The 24,777-nt window shown below is 54.3% G+C and overlaps 1 protein-coding gene across 2 annotated transcripts in view; it reads left to right on the top strand.

The window, feature by feature from the left end:
* Window positions 1-6,557: 6,557 nt before the first annotated feature.
* MTCL2 (microtubule crosslinking factor 2) overlaps window positions 6,558-24,777 on the top strand; it is a 71,468-nt gene continuing 53,248 nt past the window's right edge. The window contains exon 1 of one of the 2 annotated variants that reach the window (XM_060617257.3): window positions 6,558-7,977. In XM_060617257.3, coding sequence (XP_060473240.3) covers window positions 6,580-7,977 — 1,398 coding nt within the window. In that variant the 5' untranslated portion in view covers window positions 6,558-6,579. The remainder of the gene's footprint in view (window positions 7,978-24,777) is intronic. The other variant, XM_060617246.3, reaches the window with a different exon arrangement.

Genomic DNA, 24,777 nt, shown 5'->3' with positions numbered 1-24,777 from the left:
CTGTCCGAAGCAGCTTTAGCTCGGCACCCTGGTCCCCCAGCGGTGGCTGGCACGTCTGCCCCAGTCGGGCTCGAGGCCCTCCTCCCCGGCTCTTATACCTCCCCAGAGGGCGGCAGGTCCTGGCCCTGTGCCCGCTCCCGTTCCAGTTGGGAAGCCTGGCAGTGATTATCGTCCATCAGAAACTCAAATCCCATAAACACACACAAACAAGACCTTGTCACCCTCTGGCCCCAGCTCTGCCCTCACCAGCCCAAAGAGAGGGAGGACACTGAACTTCTTGGCTCGTAAACTCCTCTTACCACACCTATGCCTGAAGCCCACCACTAGGAACCTATCTTTATTGGGTACAGACGCTATAAGAAAAGGCAATGCTGTAGGATTCTCCATCCATCACCCCATGTTGTAGGGCTCTGCCCTGATACTCCCCGATCTCAGATAGGGCGGTGATTCTTTCCTCAGTGGCCTGTTGTGAAAGTAGGTGAGATCACGCATGGGAAGCCCAGTGCTTGGCACACAGTAGGTGCTTTGTCCACATGGGCTGCCTTTCTGTCCCTGGCTCACAGTAGGATTCAGTGAATGCTGTGTTGTTGAATCTCAGAACCCCAAGTTGGAAGTGGCTTCAGCTGACCCCAGAACAAGCAGTCTCCAGCCAGGGCAGTATCCCCTGGAAAGTATCTCCACCAAGTGGTCTCCTGGCCTCTACTGGGTGGGTGAGCCCACTGGCTCAGGTGGCCCACTTCATTCTCACACAGCTGAAAGAGATCTCCTCTGCTGGGCTTTGTGGAGGGGACTTGAGTTCCTATCAGGTCTCCTGGGACAATGCCCCCTCCAGGAAGGGGGGGATGAAGAACAGACTTGTATTATGGGGAAAACAGGCAAGTGAAGGGGCCTGTTGCTACCTCAAACATGGCTGTTGCAATATGTGTTTAAACTATAAATGGTTCAGGGGTCACATGTCTGGCTCTCCCAACCTTATTTCCCCCATGCTGCATACCCGAACCACTGGGCACTGGGCACTTTGAGAAGCCAGTGAGATTCGCCTTGCTGTCCCATTCTTTGTCCTCATGTCCTGGAAAACCTAGCATGTGACCTGTCAGGAGCACCAGTTGCCAATAAGAGGCCCCTAAAAGCTTCTTGATGGGATTCTCGGTGCCAGAGTGCCAGACATCCCAGCCCTGCCTCCAAGCTTGCCTTTTCCTTTCTTTTCCAGACCACACGCCGCCTCTTTCAGAACTCTGATATCCTTGCCAGGAAACAATTTGAATGTCCAGAAAAAAGGGGGAAAGGTTAAGTGACCCTTGGAACATCCACTCTGTGGATTTTTTCTAAGTATTAAAAGTAATGTTTGCAAAGAGTTTGTAAATGAGTGGGGAAATGCCTCTGCTGTCCTGAGGAGCAGGAGAGGGGAGGGGCAGAAGAGAGGGGGACAGAGGATCCCAAGAGGGCTCCATGCTGATAGCTGCGAGCCCAATGCAGGGCTTGAACTAATGAACCGTGATATCATGATCCTGTTAAGTGAAAAAAGGCAGGGAGGACGTGCCGCGTGGTTTCAGCGATGCGAAATACACCTGAGGACTTTAGGAGAAAAATGATTGGGGTCCCTTCTAGAAAACTCCCCATGTTCGCTGCACAGACTGGCTTCACTTTGAACCTCAGTTAGCTTCCTACGATGGCCTGACACACCCCCTCGCGTGTCCTGGGAAATCTGATTTCTGTTCTCTGAGATCTAGGTCTGTGCCCTCCTCGGTCTCCTCACTCTCACCTGGCGACTTAATTCTCCACCAAGAAAACAGAAGCCAGCTGCCAGCCGTCCCCTCACCTTCCGGACAGAAGCCCCTGCATCTCATCCATCTCTAAAGGCCCTCGCTCCGTTCAGAAGCCAGGCCCCTATCACTGGATCCGTCTGTCTCCCCTTTTCCATCCCGGCTGCGTCCATCTCTCGCTTGTCTGTTCTCTCTGCCTCTCTCTCTCTCTCCATCTCATGCGACAGTCCCTCCCCCACTGCTCCATCTCTTCCTCCTGCATTCTGCCTCCGTGTCCTGTTCACTCTTCAGTCCACTCCCCTGGGCTTCTGCCCCCACCACCCCTGCTCTTGGCGAGGTCCCCAGCAGCCTCTGAGTCGTGCTGTGCAGGGAGCACTCTTCTGCTCTCCTCTTCCTCCAGCTTCTCCGCCACTTGACAGTCTGGTCTAGTGTCTGGGCCTCCGGACAACACATTGCTGCCCGTTCTCTCCTACCTCACTGGCTGCTCCCTCTCTGGCTTTTTCCTTTTACCCATGTTCTAGACTAGCAATTCTTTTTTTTTTTTTTTTTTTTTTTAATGTTTTATTTACTTTTGAGAGAGAGAGAGTGCGGGCAGGAGAGGGGCAGAGAGAGAGGGGGACAGAGGATCCAAAAGACAGCACAGAGCCCCCACACAGGGCTGGAATCCACAAACTGTGAGATCATGACCCGAGCCAAAGTTGGATGCTCAATCGACTGAGCCACCCAGGTGCCCCTAGAAACAGGAATTTTTAACTTCCTGCTTGTGAGCCAGTTTTTCTTCTCTCTATAGATGCTCTCCCAACATGACCTCACCTGGTTCCATGGATTTAAATATTGTCCAAATGCTGATAACTCTTCATGACTCCAGACCAAGTAGAGTGATCTGTTTAAAACACAAATTAGATTCTATCATGCCCCTGCTTAGAGTCTCCAATGAGACATGCCTTGGCTCTTCTCCAACTTTAACTTGTCCTTTACTGTCCATCACCCATCAAGTCTAGTCACATTGACCTTCTCACTTCCTTAAACACCTATCAAGCTTGTCCCTCTTCCAGAGTCTTTGCCCTGGCTGTTTCCTCTGTCTGAATTCTCTTACTCTGGCTCTTTGAACAACTCAGTGTAAAATGTATTTATACACATATTTATTTAAATACACATGTTTATTTAATTTTGAGAAAGAGAGTGCAAGCAGGGGAGGGGCAGAAGAAAGGGGAACAGAGGATCCTAAGAGGGCTCCATGCTGGCAGCTGCGAGCCCAATGCAGGGCTTGAACTAATGAACCATGAGCAGCCTAATTTTTAGGGCTTTAAATTTTTTTAAATTTTGATTTAATTTAATTAAAAAATTTTTTAAATGTTTATTTACCTTTAAGAGAGAGAGAGAGCACAAGCAGGAGAGGGGAGAGAGAGAGGGAGACACAGAATCTGTAGCAGGCTCCAGGCTCTGAGCTGTCAGCACAGAGCCCGACGTGGGGCTCAAACCCATGAACCATGAGATCATGACCTGAGCCGAAGTTGGACGCTTAACCAACTGAGCCACCCAGGCACCCCGAATTTAATTTAATTTTTAATTTAAGTTTTAATTTTAGAGAGAAAAAGAGCATACAAGCAGGGGAGAGGGGCAGAGGGAGTGAGAGAGAGAGAGAGAGAAAAAAGAGAGAGAGAGAGAGAGAGAGAGAGAAAAAAGAGAGAGAGAGAGAGAGAGAGAGAGAGAGAGAGAGAATCCTAAGCAGGCTCCACACTCAGCATGGATCATGACCTGAGCCAAAATCAAGAATTGGAAGCTCAACTGACTGAACCACCCAGAAGCCCAAGGCTTTTTTTTTTTTTTTTCTAATAACTCAGTTTAAATATCACCTCCTCAGCAAGGCCTCCCTGACTACACTATTTAAAGCAGTTTCTCCTATTAATTCCTCTAATTTTCCCTCAGCCAGTGACTTGTTTCTTTCATAATTTGTATAATGAAAAAAAAAAAAAAAACCCTTTCGTTACAAAAAAAATCACCTCCTCTTTGATCCCTTCCAGGATTTAGTCTCCATTCAGTTTCATCAATTCAGCACCTCGAATGGGAGGAAATAAACTGATTTTTCTACTGGGTAACCAGCATCATTTCTTACAATCTGATATATAATTCTTATAATCATTTGATGCTTCATTCCGTCTCGAGTAGAACTTTAGGCATCATACACTGTGTGTCCGAGCTGAACATCACCCATTAGTGTGGCACAACAGACTCTGAAGTCGGATGACCCTGGGTTCCAGTCAGTCTCAGCTCTGCCACTTCCAAGCTATGTGACCTTGGACAAGCATTCCAGTTATCCATGGCCGCGTAACAAACTACCCCAAAACCCAGTGGCTTAAAACAACAATATTTATTTTGCAGTTTGGGACTGCTCATTTCTGCTCTACTTGGCGTTGGCTGGGACAGCTCCAAGGCTGGGGGCTGGATCATCTGAAGGTTCACTCTCTCCCATGTCTGGTGGCTAGCAGGGACCTGAGCTGGAGTTGCTGGCTGGAACACCTTCATTAACCTCTCCACGAGGCCTGGGCTTCCTCCCAATGTGGTAGCTGGGTTCTGAGGTGAGTGGACTGAGAGAGAGAGGGCAAGCACGAGCGCATGAGAGAGCGCCAAATTGTCTTTTAGGAGCCAGCCTTGGAAGTCCCGGTATCACTTTTGCCATTCTCTATTGGTTGAGGAGGTCACAAAGGCCTACTCAGGTTAAAGGGGAGAGAATATAGATCCCGTGGCTCAACTGTAAGAGTGTCAATGCCGCACTTAAAAGGAGGGATTGGATGGGCTGCGTATTGCTGTGCCTATTTTTGGAAAATGCAATCAGCCACCAGAAGCTCCTAGCCTTTCTGAGATCCTCTACTGAAGTGCTGAGCGGGGAGCCCGGCATAAATGAGTGCCCGACGGTCAGGAAGCTGCAGACAGACAGTCTCCCTGCCGGCATGTCACCAATTCTGGACTCCCAGCAAGTCCAGGTTTTTCTGGTCTGAACTAAGTCTGAGTCCAGAGCCCCTTCCTAGGCCCCACACCACCTCTGGAGCCCTCCCCACCAGGGCCATGTTGCTGGGGCTACTCTGTAGATTCATGGCTCCTCAAATCCAAAGAACTTCGGAGCAGGGAGGGCCCTCAGCCTGCTTCTCAGCCGTCAGGGACCCAAGCAGGATATGTGGTAGAGCCAGGACTTGGGCCCAGGTCCAAGTGGGAAGATCCAGGCCACTCTAATCTCAGGACCACCAGTGTGGCCACAGGTGTGTCAGGAGTGGCTAAGCTGGCCTGGGTCTAGCATGTCACCTGCCTGCATTCACACCATCCAACATCTCCAGACCTACATAATGCATAGAGGAGAAATGGAAACACAGAGAAGATAAACCATCTCTAAGAACTCTATAGCATCTCTGTGCCAGAAAATGACCAGCTTACAAGAAATGGAGGCATCAGAGCTGAAAGGACCCTCACACTAGACCAGGTGGGGACTCTGAGGCCCAGGAGGTGGGAAGGCTTTGCCCCTGTGCCACACAATACCACCTAGGGGTATTTTATGTAATGAATCAATTGTGGCCCATCTCCCCCCCCATACTCTAAGCTCCATGAGGTCAGGAATGTACCAAGGACAAGTCCACTCATTGTCCTATCTGGTGCCTATGGACTAGGTGAGTGGACAGTCAGTGGGAACAGGGGAGCTGTGCCTTGTCAGGAGGGAGTAGGAATACTTTGCAGAGAACTTGCTAGGTGGCCCTGCTCCATGTGTCTCTGTGGGGCCACTTGGAGGAAAAATCTGAGGGCGGAGGGGGCACACACACACACACACACACACACACACACACTAGGACATATGTAGATCAGGCGAAGCCATGCCTCAGGTGAGAAGGCATACCCCAGTACTCACTGCTGTTAGGGACGTGGGATAGAAGCGAAGAAGCAGACCTGGTGCCACCTGAGTGTCAAGGGCAGGGGAGGTGATGAAACAGGATTGGGGGAGTGGGGGGATGGGGGGCAGGAGAGGAGGTGGAAGGAAAGGAGGGAAGGCAGGAACGGGGATGGGGTGGGGAGAAGAAGATGCAGAGAGGTAAACACAACCCTGCCCCCCTCTCCAGGTGACAAGGGGGTGCCTCTCTGAGGGGTGGGTGCCCACCCGGGGGCAGCCAGCCGAAAGACTTAAAACTGCCTGGGCCGGGCGGTGGCTCCACCAGGAGTAGCAGCCGCAAGGAGCGGGGGAGGGGAAGGAGGCGGGGAAGGTGTGATCGACACAGGAAAATCTACAACAGGGCCAGAAGCACAGCCCTGGAAGGAAAGAAAGGAAACCACCAGAGCCAGTGCTCCCGGGCTGTCCCGGGTTGTCCCGGTTGCCCTGGGGAGAAACGTGTGGGGATCAGGGTAATTGTCCTCAGTCCGTGCCAGCCCCTACCGGGGTCAGAACCTACTCCCAAAGCATCGCTGGTCTGACACCTCATAGTGGGCAGCCTCCATTTTAGCCGTGCAGAGCCTGAAAGCGGGCCGGGGTTGGAGGGAGTATGTCTGAGATTCCCGCTTGTCAAGGTGTACAGAGCTGGGCGTGCACCTAGGGCTCCACGGTCCCTACGTCTGTAAGAGGGAAGCGGAGGTCTAAGAACCAGAGCACGCCCTGAAGGTGTGAGGTTTGCGTTCCATCCCAGCTCCGCCGATGACTTCGCGCTAATCGCGTGTCTTCCCTAGACTTCAGTTTACGCATCTGTACAATGGGATAATTGGTCTCGCTTTGCAAGGTTGAGGGGGGCGGAGTCCGCGCACGCTCCGCACAGCCGCGAGGGGCGAGGCACCGGCGGTGTATATGGATGCTGGCTCCTGCGATCTGAGGTCCGCCCGGCCTCTGCCTGGGAGTCCCCTCGCTCGCCGCTCCCGCGGCCCCTGCCCGGACGCTGGGCGCAGGGGAGCCTCGGCCGGGTGCGTTCCCCAGGCGGGCAGGGGAGGGGGCGGCGGCAGAGCGGAGGAGGACGGAGCCCGGGCCGCGGCAGCCCAGGCCCGCCTGACCCTCGAGGGGGTCGCTGTTGCCTCGCAGATCCCTCCCTCGCTCGCAGCCTGTGTCCCTCCCTGCCGCTCCCGCCGCGTCCGCCTTTTGTTCGCGGAGCCGCGCGCCCCCGAGCCGAGGCGGCTGGGCGGGGAGCTGGCGGGGCTGCGCGGGGGGCGGGCCGCGCCGGGCGGAGCCGGGGCCCGGGCCGCTGCCGGACTCGGAGCCCGAGGGAGCGATCGGCGCGCAGGCAGCCGAGTCCCGGGCGCACTCCGGGGGCGCGGCGAGGCCGAGGGGGCGGGCGCCGGGCGGAGCCGGAGCCGCAGCCGGGGCGCCTGGAGGCGATCGGGCCGCTCTCTCCGAGCTCAGGGCAGCGGAGAGCCGGTGCGGCGGGGGTCGGGGCCAGAGCGCAGCCCCGGGGCTGAGGTGGGCCGAGAGGAGCCGCGGTCCGAGGGGCCGGAGCGGCGCCGGGACCCTCCCCAGGGGCGCGGAGGCCGGGTGGGCCCGGGCCATGCGCGCCGCTCGCTGAGGCCAAGGGAGGCCGCGATGGAGGTGCCGGCGGGGGAGCCCCCGGCCCGGGGCTGCGGTCCCCCGCCCGCGCCCGCCCCGGAGAGGAAGAAGAGCCACCGCGCGCCGTCGCCGGCCCGACCCAAGGACGTGGCCGGCTGGTCTCTGGCCAAGGGCCGCCGAGGCCCAGGCCCCGGCGCCGCAGCCGCCTGCAGCGCCGCGTCCTCCGCGCGGCCCGACAAGAAGGGGCGCGCAGTGGCGCCCGGGGCGCGGAGCGCGGGGACGCGAGTGGCCGGGGTCCGCACCGGGGTTCGCGCCAAGGGCCGCCCGCGCCCGGGCACCGGGCCGCGACCGCCGCCCCCGCCGCCCAGCCTCACCGACAGCAGCTCGGAGGTGTCGGACTGCGCGTCGGAGGAGGCGCGCTTGCTGGGCCTGGAGCTGGCGCTGAGCAGCGACGCCGAGTCCGCGGCCGGGGGCCCGGCGGGGGCCCGCACCGGGCAGCCGCCCCAGTCCGCGCCGCCAGCACAGCAGCCCCCGCGGCCGCCCGCCTCCCCCGATGAGCCGTCGGTGGCCGCGTCGTCGGTGGGCAGCAGCCGCCTGCCACTCAGTGCCTCGCTCGCCTTCTCCGACCTCACCGAGGAGATGCTGGACTGTGGGCCCGGCGGCTTCGTGCGGGAGCTGGAGGAGCTACGTTCGGAGAACGACTATCTCAAGGTGGGGGCGCTGGTGGGGGCGGAAGAGGGAGGCCCCGGGAGGTGCGGGTTGTGACGGCCCCAGGGGCCTGAGGCACCAGCAGGCCCACCGCCCCACTGAAGCCGCTGGGAAAGGGGGCCTGAATCCTCGGAGACTACCCTGGGGCTCCCACACACCTTGCCTCCCTTTTTTGTCTGGGAAACCGTCTCCTGAGGAGGACCCTAGAAGACGAGACTGGCCAAAGGGCCCTGATTTTGGAGGGAGGGAGGCATGAGAAAACTGCTTTGGAAGATGCCTGGATGCATTACTTGGGGTGAGGGGTGGGTAGCCAGTGAGGGGCTGAACCTCTGTCCTTCAGCTGCTTAGAACCCCCCCACCCGCAGGCCAGAAGCTAGGCCTTGGGTGGCTCTCTTTTCCGGGACAGGTATCGGTGTGCACTTCTGCCAGGGAAACCCATGGCTGTCCCCTGCCAAGGAGAGGCCAGAACACCATGCTGAGTCTTTACCCAGGGCTTTCCTTGCTTCAGGCCTGTCCCCGCCTGCCTTTCAGGGTGGGTCCCATTTGAAAGCATGACATCTGGGAACATCCCCTTGGCTAGAGTCCGACTTCCGCCCAGTCTAACGGTCCCGCAGCCTGGGAGGATGATGTCGTGGGAGAACTGGTTCAGAGGCAGCTTCCTAAATCCCAGGATGTTGTCTTCTGCTCTTGTCTGCCTGGTACACAGAGGTCCCCACTGGCCCCTCATGGCCAGTGCCCTTGGCCTTCCCATGTTCCTGGTGAGAGGAGGGAAGCTGTCCATCTGAAAGCCGCCTTCCCTCTGAGCATCTGGGGCACCTGAGCGCTTCCCCGGAGAGCAGACCTATCTTGCCTTCACCCTTTCAGTGAACATGTGCACCTACTGGGTGCTGGCCAGTCTCTGTGTGCCCACTGCTTGGTACTGTAGCAGCTTTATAGAATGTGCTGGCCTTGGCTGGGAAGACTGAAAGCTTCATGGGCTTTCCCACCACTGGCTGAGCATGGTTTTGGAAGAGGCTGAAATGTTACCTACTACTCTCATCAGTTGATGGCCTGGCACCATATCCAGAGCACCCTGGCCAAGAGCCACAGAATCAACATCACTCTGCTGATTTATGTTTGCCTGGCAACACTTAGCTTTGGCCCAATAGGTTTCTCTCTCGTTAGACTTTTGGGGTCTTGCTCAACTGTGTCTCCTCTGCAGCATGTGTTCAGTAAATACTTGTAGAATAAAAGGACAGGGCCTGTCTGAATCAGCATAATCCACCCCTTCAGCCTCTCATCTTTCCCCAAGCCAGGTCTCAGCCTTCTCATCTATTAAATGGGAGGGTAAGTCTTCCCAAAGGCGCCGTTCACTGTTGACAATTGAAGGTTCGTTCAGTCAGCTCTCACAGTGTTCAGAAGCCCGTAGTGAGGAGAGGACAAGTGGAGGGTGGGTGGAACAGAGACAACCGAGAAAAAGGCCTGGTCCTGCCCTCTTGGTGCCCTGAGCTGCTTCTGGCACTGCCTGCCTAAGCTGCTCTGAACTCACACCCTGAGCTCCTTACTCCTGCTTCCTGCCCACACTGTTTGTCCTGGCGAGGGAGATGGGCCATGGAGCTTTGCCTCAGAATCTCCTTGTGTACCAACCCCTGTGGGTTCCTGTCCCAGGAAGTCATCAGGCAAAGCTCTGGAGTCTGCCTGGGCCAGCCGTGACTCTTAAGGTGGGCAGTAATCCCAGAAGGCTGGGGGTTGAGCCCAAGGTCTCACAGGGGCCAGGGCCTGGCTGGGCACCTCCCATTGCCTAGGCTGACACTGGACCACGTTTCCATCATTCATTCAGTACTGCAGGCTTCATGCGCAGACCTCAGGCTACTATTGGATCCGGGGTCTGTGGCTTCCTGGCTGTGTGAACTCGGGCAAGTTACTTAATATCTCCAGACCTCAGTTTCCTCATTGTAAAAAAGTATATCCCACATCTTCCAACCTTAAGGGTTAAAGGAGATAATGTTTGCAAACACCTCTGGAGTGCCTGCCTCAGATGAGGGCAGTTGTGATCACTGCTGTTTCCCAGTGGTGTGTGACACGTTTCCAGAGGCACCCATCATGTTCTCAGTGGGGCTGGGGGCCTTCAGGGAGGCCAAGGACTGGAGGGTGACATGCAGTCAGCTGAATAGGACCTAGATAAGAACATTCTGGGCTGAAGGAAGTGGGAAAAAGTGTGTTGACTTCGAGGGATAGTACAGAGACTGGAGAGAGGGAGGAGGTTGGGCGGCGAGGTGAGCAGGGCCAAACTGTGCAGTTCTTGCCGCGTGCACTTTGGGTTGGTCCCTCTAGAGCTTTGTTTGATCCAGGTGCCAATCTCACAGAGGTGAGATGAAAATCTAGAGACTGGGCATGTGGACCATTAAGTGTAGTGGCTGTCATGGGAGGTGTTTTGTTCATTCTACAGATGGGTTAACTGTGGCCAGAGAGAGGAAGGCACTTGCTCTGGGTCCCTGAGCCGGTTCTCCAGACAGCCAGGGCTTGGAGTAAGAGTGTATTATGCTCTGTTTTTTGTTTGTTTGTTTGTTTTTAAAGTATATTTGTTTTGAGAGAGAGAACCAGCAGGGGAGGGGCAGGGGGTGGTCAGAGGATCTCAGGTGGGCTCTGCGCTGGCACCAGAGGGCCCAACACGGGTCTCAGACTCACGGACTGTAAGATCATGACCTGAGCCAAAGTTGGACGCTTAACCAACTGAGTCACCCAGGTGCCCCAAGAGTGTATTGCACTTTTGACGTGTTTCCTGCCCCTCTGGGCCTCTTTGCTTCCAAGATGCACAAACTGAGTTACCAGGAGAGGACTTTAGATCCCCAGTGTGTCCCCTGCAGATTACATGCTACCTGGGTTGAGTCCCAAGTCTGGTGGGGCCCTGCTTGGGTTCATCTCCCAGTGCTGGGGGCCCTGGGACCTGTCTACCATGGAAGGAAGGCCTCACTGGTGGTGGCTGATCTCCTGTTGCTAGAGGCCTGCCCTGGGGCCCAAGCCGGGAAAGTGTAAATGGGGCAGCTGCCTCTCGATCAGATGATAGGGGCTGCTACGGAGAAGAGAGTGAGCTTGCTGTCACTTGAGTTATTCAAACAAAGGCTGGGTGACCTTGCATATTTGGATGAAGATGTAGGGTTTGTGGAAAGCAGCTTGTAAACTGTACAAAACGTTGGTGGTTGTGATTAGAAGGAAGATTCAGGGAGGGATTTATGGGGTGGCTGCAGCTGAGCTGCCTGACCTTAGGATCGATTCCAGCCAAGGAAGTCTGAAGATTATTAACTTTCAAGGTTCCAGGATTCTAAGATGCAGCTTTAGTTGCAGAGCAGACACAATGACTGCATTTGACCTTCAAAACCCTGGTAGTCTCAGGTCTTCCTCCCCATCACCGCTAACTGTTGTCCATGTACCATGTGGTGAGGACATGCTGAGAACCATCTGAGTGTAGATGGAAGAATCTGAGAGTTGAGGCCCAAAGACCTGGCTTTCAGATCTGACTCTGCCATTTACTGTGTGGCTTTGAGCAAGTCGCTTGGCCTCTCTGAGCTCCTTTTTTTCATCTATATAATGAAGATGATGGAACCTACCCAGGCAGCTTCGTAGGATTGTTTTCAGGAACCAGGGAGGTATGGATAGACAAGAAAACGTTTTACAAGCAGTGAAATCCCACATCTCTTGGGAGAACTGTTGTCTTTGTTAGCCAATGAGCAGACAGGACGTCCGTGTCTTTATTCTTGGGGGAGCTGGGAGAAGCCAGGAAGGTGGGTCCCCGTAGCTTTAGGATGTGAATAAATCAGGAGCTGCTTCCAGGGGGACAGGAAGGTGTGATCACATTCCATGCTGCCCTGCTCCCTCCTTGGAGGGTCTAGGTGTGAGTGAAGTACAGCCAATCTAGATGTCAGCCCAGGAGAGGAAGCATCCGTCCTCTACCTCTAGTTCTCATTGTACATTCGGGTAAATGGAGGCCCCAGGTCACGGCCAGGATTCCAAACCTGGTTGGACTAACTCTAGGTCCTGTTCTTTCTATAGCATGACTGGAGCAGTGAGCTTTTAGTTGCTAACGGTGTGTCTAGTCTGGGACACAGGTTGGTTAGAGGGATCCTGCTGTGTGCCAGGCTCTAGGCTAAGACTTGTTGGGAACAAGTAGAGGTAACATAGGCTGGGGCGGGGACCTGGAGCCTGCAGGCAGGCGGCAAGGGACATGTACGTGCATGCGTGTATGGGAATATGTGCCTTGCACCTGTGCAGCGCGTGATTGGGACAAGGGGGATGTGAGGTACCAGAGGAAACGATGGGGGTTTGGATCCAGCCTTAAGGGTTAGTTAATGGTTAGGCTAGAACTCAGGGAGCTGGACTATTAGAAACGTTCTGGGGACCCCCCCCCAGACCACTGATCCCTGGACTTCTGTGGCTCTTGCCTCATGAATGCTATCCCCTGTTGATCGCTTCCAGTGCGCTAGGCTCTGGGTTAAGTAAGCCCTTACTCCTCACAGCAACCCTGTGTTGAGGGTTCTGACGTCAGATCCATTTGGCAGATAAGGAAACCAAGAGGCTATGTAAATGTGCCCACGATTGCGCCGTGGCTGTACTTAGGAACCTCACTAGAGAACCCTAAGGAGCTCCCCTTGTGCCATTGCTCTTCCACCCTCTCCCATGCAGGAGGTGGCCTGTGCCTCTGAGTTTCACAGAGCAGAGTTCTTGCCTGGATTTGTCAGTTACAAGCTGTGTGATGTTGGGTGAGATACTCAGCCTTTCTGAGCCTCTGTTTCTTCTTCTGTAAATCGGGGGATAAGCATGCCTGCCTCAGGGTCATGGGGAGCCTTTCGAGTGTGGTGTACAGTAAATGTTAGTGCCTGTCTCTGTTGTCCCTTTTCCTTACCTGCTTCTCCAGGCATTCATTCATTCATTCATTCATTCATTCATTCATTCAACTGATACGTTCTGAGAGTTGCCTGGCTACCAGGCCAAGTGCCAGATGTTTTCTCAGCTCTTCTCAGCTTCCAGAATCTGTCGCTGGGTTCGGGAGGGGGGTTGGTCATTATGGTCAGCAAAGCTCCCGCCTGGTCCCTGCCCTGAGTCCCAGCCCCCCAAGTGGCAGCTGAGAGGGGGCCTGGAAGAATCTTCTCTGAGACCTGGGTCTTTAAGAATCCTCAGCGGTTTGCCTGTCCTTAGGGGGAGGCGGGCAGCTCCAGCGAGATGGAAAATGAGATGGAAAATATGAGGCCGGCTGCTGCGGAGGCCTGGGGGGACCGCGGAGCTCCCAGGGCTCCCAGCATTCCTCACAGAGGGGCTGGGCCTGTGTCCCCGGGCACACTTGTCAAGCACACACAAACACACGTACGCACAGCGCATGCTCAGAGATCCACAGCCACTCATATGCGTGTCACATATACATCCAGTGACACACACATAGGTTGTATGCTTCCAGAAGCACACCTCATGATGTGTCAGACAGGATACACTCTCAGAAGGACGCAAACCTATGCAGATACAAAATCTGTCTCCTCATACACACACAATACCAGACGCGACAAACTCACACCATCTAGAAGACCCCTGGCTCAGAAACACCCACTTACACACGCACACATCTTACCTACCCAGACATACTTGGCTGTGTCCCAGATGGACACACAGCTTTGAGACACCCTCAGACGTATCGGAAATACACATACATATGCAGGCGCACACACAAACCCACGCAGACTCATTACACACAGGCGCCAGCATCCACGCAAATCCAGAGATCCGCTCCTGCCAGGCGGGCACAGACAAGCTCATCACCCAGATGCTCACCCTGTCTCTTCCACAAAGAGAAGGTGGAGGCCCTTGCACACTTACCTTTATCTGGGGCTCAGACGCACACCCAGGAGATACACAGACACAAGACACATAGCCACGTACACATAAGCAGGGACACGAGCAGAGCGCACTCAAATGTCAGGCCTGTAGCATTTGCCCTGGGGAACCAGAGGCTCGCAAAACAGGATCCCAGACACACACACACACACACACACACACACACACACACACACACACACGCCCGCGTGCGCACGCACACACGCACACACACACAGGCTGTGATAGTTCACCCACACAGAAATACAGGAAATCCTGGTCCCTGTCCTCTGGAGCTGGTGTGTACAAACGACTATGTTCAGCTACTCCCAAGGTTCCTTCCACAGGGCTGCTGGGAATGGTGAGGAGTGTGGCAGGGGCTTGATTTGTAACGGCCTGGTTCTGGCAGGTCACTACGTCAGGAGAAGCTGCACCAAAGGCGCTCGGGCGCCTGATGCCCAGCACTTGGGCCTGGGCCCAGTGGGCTGAGAGAAATGGAGCAATTGTCAGGCCTGCCCACAGAAGAAACACTGCCCAGGGGCAACTCCCTTCTAATCTCCTTGGAATTTCCGGCTTGCCCTCATCTCCCTCCTCCTCCCCTTCCCCCTTTGCTGGGGGCTGTGGAGGGCCATGCCACTCCCATCTTTGAAGGGTGCCCACTTCTGCCTGGGAAACAATGAAGGAGGCCAGGATGAAGGAGGTTGGAGGAGATGTGGACGCTCAGAAGAGGGTCCTGGAAGACTTCCTGGAGGAGGGGGCATTAGAGCTGAGGAGTTAGCCTTGAGTGGCTGCCTCTGGGTCCAGCTGCTGGGATGGTGCCTGGCACCTCGTAGGGACTCAATAAATATTTGTTGTGTGATTGAATGAAAGGTAGTGATCAAGGTCTGTAGGTGGTCTGTGGGCTTAAAACAGAAGAGCTGGAGGGAATGGTGGGTGTGAGCAGGGGTCAGGGAGAGGCTGGGAAGGAGAGTTGGGCTTGCTCGGGAAGGGCCTCAAATGCCAAGCTGAGCTGAGGTGCTGTGAACACTTTGCTGGGAGGGGGCCATACAGCAAGGCTAGTAGCTGCCCCCTTAGAGTGTGCCTCTCGCCCTAGACGCGGGATTCCAGAGTGGGAGGAAAGGAAGGCTCTGTGGTCTCATTTACAAATTCCATGTTTGGGGTCAAGTCTAGGGCCAGACCTTGCTTTGTCCTCCCTATGCATGGTCTCCATGTGAAAATCCCCTCATCAGGCCTCAGTCTTCCTGTCTGTAAAATGGGAATCGAATCCCTTTTTGCAGGGCACTTAGGAGGATTAGTGTTCAGGTACATGGTGCATCCAGTACCATCCTGAGCACAGAGGAAGAGAAGGAGCCCTACATCCTGTGTGGCCTCCAGAGGAGAGGAAATTCCCCAGGGGAGGGGCTCGGCTAAGTTCCAAGCAGGGGCCTGACCAGCAGCCAAGGTTATTGCTAAGGTCATTCCCCTCATAGCACATACACATGACCTCATCTGTGGTCATATTCTCTGCCCTCCGGTGCCAGAAGGAACTTGGGGCTGGGGTGGGGAAAGAGCCAGAGACTCCAGGGTATTCTGGGACAGGCTGACCCTGGCCTTCACTGGAGGCCCGCAGGTCAGTACCGTGTCTGCATTCTGAGCAGATAGGGCTGGCTTCCCTGAGGAATGGCAGGGAGTCAGAGAAGGTGGGAGCAGCAGGACAGCCCTTCCCTTCTCTGGGGTCCAAGGTGGTTGAGAGCACTGTAGGCTTGAATCCTGGCTCTGCCTTTTCCTCTATCAGCTTCCCCTTTACGAGGCTCAGTCTCCTCACCTGAAAATTGGGGATGCTGGCAGTGCTCACCCTACAGGGTTGCGGTGAGCACCGAGTAAGGGAAAGCATGTGTGTAAGGATTAGTGGGGGCCTGGCTCATTGTAAGGACTCGGCAGCTATCCGCCCTCACCGCTTACTGGCAGACTGGGGTCTGTAAGCCCTGGTCCTTGAGGCAGAGGTTGCGTCTGGCTCTGGGTGTGAGTCTTGGCCTGGAGCAGGGGCCTGGGAGGTGTGCGTGGAGCTGAACTGCATCGTGGAGATCCCCAAACACTTCTGCCCCTTGCGTTCCCCCTTTCTCTCCTGTCCCATGTCGGTCTTCTCTAGACGGCCAGTGCTGCATACTCTGTAACCTGGGGATACTCCTTTGCCGGTGGAGGATGACTTTGGGGTCCCGCATTCTAAGATCAAGGTGAATAATCTCCTGTTGCCTGGGCCACAAAGAAGCACAGGCTCCAGTGGAAAAATAGTTTGGGGTCCCACAGCTAGGCTGGCTCAGCTAAACATCTTTCTGCTAGTTTGCCCCAGATCTGGTTGGGATCTTCTGGGTCAGCTGCATCAGCCTCTCCCCTCCTTGGCCTTGGCCAAGTGCCTGGGCAGCCTGTGTGGTTCTGCCTCCCTCAGCCTCAGCTCACCTCGCTCCACCCAAGCTCCCTTGTGTTCCTCACACCCAGGTCTCAGTCCCTGTGCTCTTCCCACCTGGGGGACCTTTGTGCTTACGGTTCCCTCCCCTTTCTGTTCGTTTCCACCTTCCTGCGCTCAGCTCCAGGCCAGGCCCCCGTGTTAGACATCCAGGAGCTTTCTATAGGCTCCTTGGGGACATTTACCTCAACAGTAATTAGATTATTAACAGGGTAATTACAAGTTGCCCATCGGCCCCTCCCCCATGTGTTCTGCGTGTAGACAGGGACCTTGCCAGGGTGGGACCTAGCCCCTTCCTTTCACACAGGTGTAAATTGAGCTCAGAGAGGCTAAAGGGCTTGGCAAAGGTCACACAGCCTGGAAATGGCAAGAGGCAGAAGGATGGGAGGTCTGGTGGTGCTCGTTCCAGGGTGCCAGGCAGGGCGATGGCCCAAACAAAGGCTTGGAGGCGGGAAATGGCTGGGGTGTGCAGAAGCTTCAGGTTGTGTGGCCTGGAGTCAGTCTTCCTCTCTCCAGCCTCACTTTCCCTCCCCAAGAGTCTCTGAGCCCTGTTCTGTCCCTGCTCTGAGATTTGGCTGCAGCCCAGAGGCCGTTTGGAAGATGTTTTAAACACATCCAGATCCAAATGCTGCCTTCCTTCCTGTTCACACAGAAAGGACAAGAGGGACATCGTCAGGCGCTCCCACTGTGAGCACCTCCCCCCACCCCCAAAAAGGCGGATGTCTCCCTATTCTGTTGGGTGAGGCCTGGAATGGGCCAGTGACAAGCCAGGCCTGGCCTTGGTGGGAGATGGTCTCCAGGTATATTCTCACCCCAAACACACACATACGCACACACCCCTCCCCTCCAGAGGGGGTGTCTGTGGTTTCAAGCAGAGAGCTGTGTCAGATTTGGGAGGCACGCTCCTGACTGGCTGTGGAGCCTTTATCTTCTTGAGCCTCTGTTTGCTTATTGGCAAAATGGGCATAAAGTAATAGCACGTGCCGCAAAAGGACTGGTAGCATGAGATAATGGAAATTCAGGCAGAGCTCAGCCAGGTGTTTGGCACACAGAAGCTCCTGTAAGTATTAGCTATTATTGTCACTGTTGTCCCATTATAGAGACTGGTCTAGTTTACAGGAGCTCAAACTGAACTTGAATCCTGGCTCAGCCACTTTAGTGTGGGACCTTAGAGAACACTGTTGACCTATTTGACCTTGGTTCCTCACCAGGCAGTTGAGGGGGGCAGGGCTGGGGATACAGTGAGACAACGTGGCACAGAGGGAGCGCTGTTGTCTATTTTTATTTACTGGTGTTGGAGGGGCAAGTCCAAGATCGCTGTCTTCCTTAATGACCCAATGGGTCACTGGGACGAGGCAGCCTCTGTGCCAGCTGGAGCAGGGGCATTGGTGTGGTATGGCCATACCTGGCTGGGCATCCTGGCCCTCCTCTAGGACTTTTGACCCTGACTATCCCCAAACTGGAGCCCAGCTTTCATCCAAGGAGGCTAAACTGGATTGAGCTCTGGGCTAGGAGGCAGGCATGCAGAGTCCCTCTCTGCTTGACTCTGGATGCTCTGGGGCGGGGGGTGGGGGCGTGCTCATCCCTCTCGAGGCCTCAGTGTCCCCGTCTGTCCCCCGCCCCCCACCTTGCTGCTCCCAGAATCTTTGCTTTTGAGTGGGGAGGGAAGTGGCGTTTTGCAGAGCCTTCTGCGTTCCTTGGGGTCCAACTGCAATGATCTCATCTGGAGCCTTGACAGACCTGGGGGACCGACAGAAGGGATAGCAGATGGCGGCCCTAGCCTCTCGGGGGGCTGGCGTGCTGCCCCTGTGGCCACTGTTGGCCCACCCTGCAGGTCAGCCCTTCTGGACCGGGGTGAGTGCCCCAGGCCAGAGCCAGGCTGGCAGATGGGCAGGCAGCCTGGGCTTTAGCCCAAGGGAGGGACCGTGGTGGCCGGGGCGGTATGGGAGAAGGCTGGCCAGGCAGAGGCTGCTGTTCCTCCATGGAATGGTTGCTACCCTACAGAGGGAGAGTTCTGGGTGCTTTAGCTCGGCTCTGTCATTCTTCCTGGGTCTGCCTGCCCATCGGCCTGTCAGGTCCCTGGAGCCAGAGGAGGAGATGACATATTTGAGAATGTAACTTGGGAGTTGGTAGGAGGGAATTTGAGGCCCGCTACCAGGATCCCAAGCCCCCGTGGGCATTAGGTTCACAGAGTCACAGAATTAGACTTAAACATAGCACCACTGACTAGAAGCGGTTTTCTGCAGGGCAGGGGAACAGGATGGTAATCTTCCCCTCTTAGGACCCCTTTGTTAATCCGGCGGCTCTTTATTGAGCTGTTCCTTAGTGTGCCAGGCACTGCGCCAGGTCCTGCCCTCCTGAAGCTCACATCTTAGTGGCAGACTGACATTCCATAAGCAAACAGATCAATAAGGAAAATAATTCGCATCACAGATAAGCCTGTGACACATTCCGTGAGAGAACGTGGACACGATGGGCTTGGAGGGGTCTTGGAAGGCTTCTCTGAGGAGGTGGCATTTACGTGGAGGCTTTAAGCAGGAGGGGAGCCCGTAGTGCAGAGACGCAGGGAGGGAAGTCCAGGCAGAGGGACCCGCTGGGGCAGAGGCTTCGTGGTGGGACAGGCGAGGTGATTTCTGGGAGAAGAGCCGATGTGGCTTTTGTCTTTTGTCTTGCTTTTGTCAGGCTTTTGTCTTGCTTTTGAATCAGGTGATTTACATACAGTAAGGTGAGTTTTGGCAGAAGCGTACAGCTCTGTAACCCATCACAGTCCAGACATGGACCCAAAAAACTCCTGGGCTCCTTTCTAGTCCATTCCTCCTCCCCAGCCTCCCACAAACACTGATCTGTTTTCTGTCTCTGCGGTCTTGCTTTTTCCAGAATGTCATGTAAAGGGAATCCTGCAGTGGCCTGCTGAGCCTGGGTTCCTACACCTGACATAACGGGTTTGAGCTTCATCCACGTTGTTGCGGGTTTCAGCAGTTTATTCCTTTTTGTTGCTGAGTAGTATTCCGTCACATGTGTGCCACCGTTTATCCATTCAGCCGAGGGACATGTGGGTTGTTTCCAGATTTTGGTGATCATTGGAGAGTTTTAAACAGGAGAGTGACATGGTTACAACAAAACAAAACACTCCATGTACTAAGTGGAGAACAAATTAATGGGGAAAAAACTGGCCATCCTCAGGGTTAAATTCAATGATCTGGTGGTGAATCTGGCTCTCTATACATACTCAGTAATTGCTCATTACAAAAAAGGCTGTGCCTTGGGGCAGCCAGGGAGGCTTCTTGGTGGAGGTGGCACTTGAGGTGGAGGGGGAGGCAGAGGTGGGAGACATACAGAATGGAAGGAGGCCCAGGCAGTACAGGGTCCCTTCGGGAGCTGGTTGTGCTGAGACACTGGCTCCCTGTGCCTGACTCAGCCTTGGTATTCCAAGGAGGTCTGTAGGACTCACATCAGAGTTCCCTGGGGCTGCTGGGTGAACCCGAGCCCTGTGGGGGCTGACACTCTTGGGTGGGAGGTAGCTGGGGACCTCTGCTGTGGTATAGTTTCTTCCTTGGTGACTGGTAAGAAGTGATCTCCTCCTGCCTTCAGGAAGCTTCTAACCCCCTGCTTCCATCCCTGTTCCCTCAGGGCTGGCTGGCAGCTGTTGCTGGGTTCACATCACTCATTGCCACTTCCTGTGTTTCTGCAGAGGGGCCTCGAATTTGGTCACTTTCGTCTCCAGCCCTTCAGGTCAAGAGACTACTCACCATCTACTCCTAATGACCAGTTTTATCAGATGGATCGTCTGGAGTCACTTACAAGTGTTCCAGTGGGCCCCAAACCTAAACTTCCCCCTCTTGTCCTCATTGTACAAAGATTTATCATCGTATATTTGTGTAGGTTTCTTGTAGAAAACATTCTGTCCTGCAATATTTATTTATTTATTTTAAGGTATTTTTTTTGTAACGTTTATTTATTTTGAGAGAGAGCGCACAAGTGGAGGAGGGGCAGAGAGGGGGACGGAGGATCTGAAACAGGCTTTGCGCTGACAGCAACGAGCCCGATGCAGGGTTTGAACTTACAAACTGTAAGATCGTGACCTGAGCAGAAGTTGCATGCTCAACCGAATGAGCCGCCCAGGTGTCCCTCTTTCCTGCAACATTTAAAATGGGGCTTGAGGGGCACCTGGGTGGCTCAGTTGGTTGAGCATCTGACTTCAGCACAGGTCATGATTTCACGGTTCATGAGTTGGACCCCTCATTGGGACAGTCTGCAGCCAGCACAGAGCCTGCTTCAGATGCTCTGTCCCCCTGTCTCTCTGCACCCCTCCCCCGCTTGCATGTGCTCTCTCTCTCTCAAAAATAAATACACATTAAAAAATAAAATAAAATAAAATAAATTTGGCTTGAAGGCCGAGCTCTGCTTCTCTAGCTTTATGCCCTGGTGGGGAAGAGAGGGGGTCTGGGGGGCCAAGTCAGACCCCACAGATGAGGCACCTCTGGAAGGAACACAGGCTATGTATTATTTTGTGCCACAGACGCCTTTAAGCTCTCCGCTGAGAATAATTCTCAGAATAATGTTTTTAAGTGTTTAAAACACAAATGAAACCAAATATATCACAATTATCGAAAGATACTTCTAAGTTATAATAATATAGTAAATATATGTTTATTAACTCATCAGATCTGCTGACCGGTCTATTAACCAATGTAGTCAGTGCAATTTCAAAGTACTGATGAGTGTAAACACCATTTTGACACTTCTGCAATTGTTACATGATAGGAAAATATCTGTGATTTCTTTTGGTGGCAAACTTAGGAGTATTGCTCATACAACTATGGCTTATCCAGAATAGAAGGAAATGTTAATTTTTAGTTAGAGGCTGGTGGAAGTAAAGATATGCTATTTTTCCCCCTTCCCATCCAAGTCGATGAGTTCCCTGAATTCTGGTGCAGACGAAAGAATCTGAGGTCTGCAATCTGAGTCCTGCTTGGAGGTCTCTCGGTGTGAGTTTGGGCACAGCCCACCTTCCCTGTGCTTCTCTGCAGTTCTCCGTCTCTAGAACAGAGGTGGTGGTTCCTGTCCTGCCTGTCCATGGGGTTTTGTGAGGACCCATGAGATGATTCAGACGGAATGTCTTTGTAAACTGTGAAACCCCGTGCTGCCATGCAAGGTCTCGCTATTATTAGCAGTAGTGTGAGCTCATGTTTGGTCCTCTGGCCCAAAAGGGACCAAGAGACTCTTCCTGGCCAACTCCTCCAGGATTCCTGGGAACTAATCCATTTCAGGGAGCGGGTCTGCCTCTGAGAGGCTGCTTCCTGCAGGCTGACCTCATGGATCATCTGGAGGGTGTGTAGGGGGATGGACGGAGATGCACTTTGTGGGCAGGGAGTGAGTGACTAAGCAGGAGTTCCCTGGGTAGAGAGACCCTGCCCAGGCTCTCCCTGACTCTTTGCAGCTGACTTGGGGCTGGGATCAGGAGAGCTTGCCCACCCTGGTCTGTGGAGAGAGACTGGGCAGGGCAGAAGCCATACTCATCCTTCTAGTCAGACATCTACCGGTAGACAATGATGTGAGCCTGTCCTGGGCCATGCTGGGGATCAGACACGGGTGGGACCTGGCACCTGCCCTCCCCCCAGCTCTTGGGGAAGATAGAGTTGAAAGCAGACAAATGCAACCTGAAGTTGTTAGCACAGAGAAGAATGGAGTTCAGAGTGTGTGGTTTGGCCGGGGGGGGGGGGGGGTGGTGGTGATGGAGAAGGAGAGAATGTTCTGGAAGGATGACATAAATTAGGAGTTAGCCTGGCAAAGGCCATTCCAGCAGAGGGACTAGCCCAAGCAAACCTGGAAGTAGAACATGGTTAAGGTCCTGTTTCCAGCTCCACCATTCCCTTGCTTGAGCAGCTCTAGGAAATTTCTGAGCCTCAGTTTCTCATCTGCAAAAAGGGAACATCTTCAATACCAACCTCACAGGGCTGGGAGGAGGATCACATTATTGCACATGTATGCATTGCCTGGTCATTCATGAGCTTCCCCATGGTAGCTTGCTTTCTTTTTCTTTCTTTCTTTTTTTTTAAGATTTTATTTTTAAGTAATCTCTATCCCCAACATGAAGCCCGAACTTACAACCTTGCGATCAAGTCATATGTTCTACTGACTGAGCCAGCCATGTGCCCTGAGATGGTAGCTATTTTCTAGTCCTGGCATAGCGGGACGTCGGGGGTGGAGGATGCAGGGGTGGGGGGCAAGACAGGAATAGGGAGGAGACCAGGGGCAGCTCCGGTTCCAGGTTAAGGGGCTTGGACCTAATGCAGAGAAGCCAGTGGGAAATAGTGGAGGAGACAGAAAGTGACCAGCTTTTTTTCCAAGTTATCTCCAATAAACAGGAATTTCCACTGTAATTAGAGCAAAATAAACATTTTCTATAAAGACTACTCTGGCAGTAGGCAGGGTACCCCGTTCCTATTCTCTATTCCTGTCCTACCCCACCCCCTTTCCCAGTCCTAAATAATCAGGCTGAGCTTCAAGGGGAAGAGAAGTCAGCTTGAAGGAGTGGCCACAGGGGATGGATGGCGTTGACCTGGCAGGCCATGCCAGGTCTGAGCACCTTTCCCCGGCTTCTTTAGGCTGGCCTTTCTGACTGTGGGGTAGAGAATCAGGGCCCCCAGTTTCTGAGGTGGGCACTGCTGGCCTTTTCCTATCTGCAGGGGAGGATGAGGTTTGGGGTTCCCCACCATTGTTGTGGGGGGGGGGTTCTCCAACAATCTTGCTGTGCAGCCACTGGGCCTGTTGAGTCTGGTGGGGTTTGATCCCTTCCTCCTGCTTCCACATGGATGGGGGTCTGGGAGGGAGGAGAGGAGCAGGAAGGCCCCTGAACTGTCTGTGAGGGAGTTGGGAAGGCTGAGCTCCCCTCCCTAGCCCCCAGCTCTGTCAGTTGGTTCAGACTGTCATTGCAGGGCTCTGTAGGGCCACAGGCTGGGACTGTTGGACTGAGCAGCCCTGGAGGATTCGGTAGCTCAGTGGGGTCTAAGAACTTCTGGAGTGAAGCAAGGTCCTGCCCTCCCAGCTCCCCTCCCTATGGCCTAGCAGGCCCTTTCCCTGGCCCCACCTCAGGCCCAAAAGCTCAGCCCCTGCCCAAGTCCTGCATTCACCAGCTTCTGCTGCCTGCATCCCAGCAGACCCGGCCTGTGCGGGCCACAAGCCGGCCTTTGTGGACCCGCTCTCTTCCACGGGCCGTGCCAGGAGGGGCTGACCCGCATTCTGCCTGCAGCTGGGACGAGCCCCCGAGCTCCTGGGCCCCCCTTAGCCCCGTGAAGAGATGGAGCTGGCATGAACGCAACATCCTGCGTTTCCAGAAACTGACTGTGGTGAAGGGCAGGCCCTGGAGAGACAGCTGCTCGTGTGAGAAATCATTCATTTGCTCACGTTTTCAATAGATGCTTATTGAGTCCCTGCTCTGTGTCAGGCCCTGGTCTTGTGGTGCTGCCACAGATGGCTCTGGCCCTTTTAGGAAAAAGACTGGAAGGAAACCCCCTGCATTAGAGTCACTTGGTGAGCCCACCCCCAAGTTTCTGATTCATTAGGTCTCCGTTGAGGTTTGAGAATTTCTGACAAGTTCCCCAGTGATGGTTATATGCTGCTGGTCCGGGGACCACACCTTGAGAGCCACTGTGACTTAGGACCAGGTGGAGGAATTATGAGTGATGTACATTTTTTGTATTTTCAAAACTGTCTCTAGGATCACTGTTTACTTTTATAAATAGAAAAATCAGTTATTTAAAAGTTAAAAAAATAAATGGTCCCCCCACATGACTCTAGCGCCCTGGATGTAGTCCTGTGTTGAGGGATGTCACCTCCTATGACTTAAACGCCCTACATCTGTTAATGCAGCCCAACGTTAATGAGCTTGTATGTTCCCTGCACTTCTCCTTGGTTGATCCTGAGCTTCAGGTCCGCTCAAACCTCCCTATGCTCCCGATCACCAGGCCCTGTCAGTGTGACTGCAGTGAGAAGAAGTGAGACGCTAGCAAATAGTATGGTGGGGGCTTGAACACAGGCTCGTCTGGAGGCTGGTTTAGCTTGGATTTAGCTGACTGACCTGCACTTCCTGAGTGCCGTTTCCCTTATGCTTCCTTAATCCACTGGCTGAAGTGGCGTGTGAACCCCTCACTTCCTCATTTCTTTTGACTGGTGTGATCATTGACTGTCCCACTTCCTCTTTTTCCACTTTTAGTTCTGTCCACTTGGCATGGTGGCGGTGAGTCTGTGTGTGTGTTGGGACGGAGGTGGAGCTGGGGTCCTGGTGAGGTGACCGCTCCTACAGCTGGTGTAGGCAGAATCATCCACTTTGGGGGTTGCTGCTGAATCCATCCCTGGGGCAGAGGCCGTGGCGGCAAGTGGAGATTAAGCCCTTTGGTTGATGGTGGGAAGAGGACAGTATCTTACGGAGTTGGGAGAAGCAGATACCTGTTCCCCCCGTCTTCCTCTCCTGAGTTCAGAACCATTTGAGAAATAGTCCACAGGAGTCCGGTGGATGAGCT

This window comes from Panthera onca, chromosome A3 (genome assembly GCF_046562875.1).
Source record: "Panthera onca isolate mPanOnc1 chromosome A3, mPanOnc1 haplotype 2, whole genome shotgun sequence".
Taxonomy (NCBI): Eukaryota; Metazoa; Chordata; class Mammalia; order Carnivora; family Felidae; genus Panthera; species Panthera onca.
The sequence above is the reverse complement of the archived record's forward strand: the minus strand, read 5'-3'. Positions and strand labels throughout refer to the sequence as shown.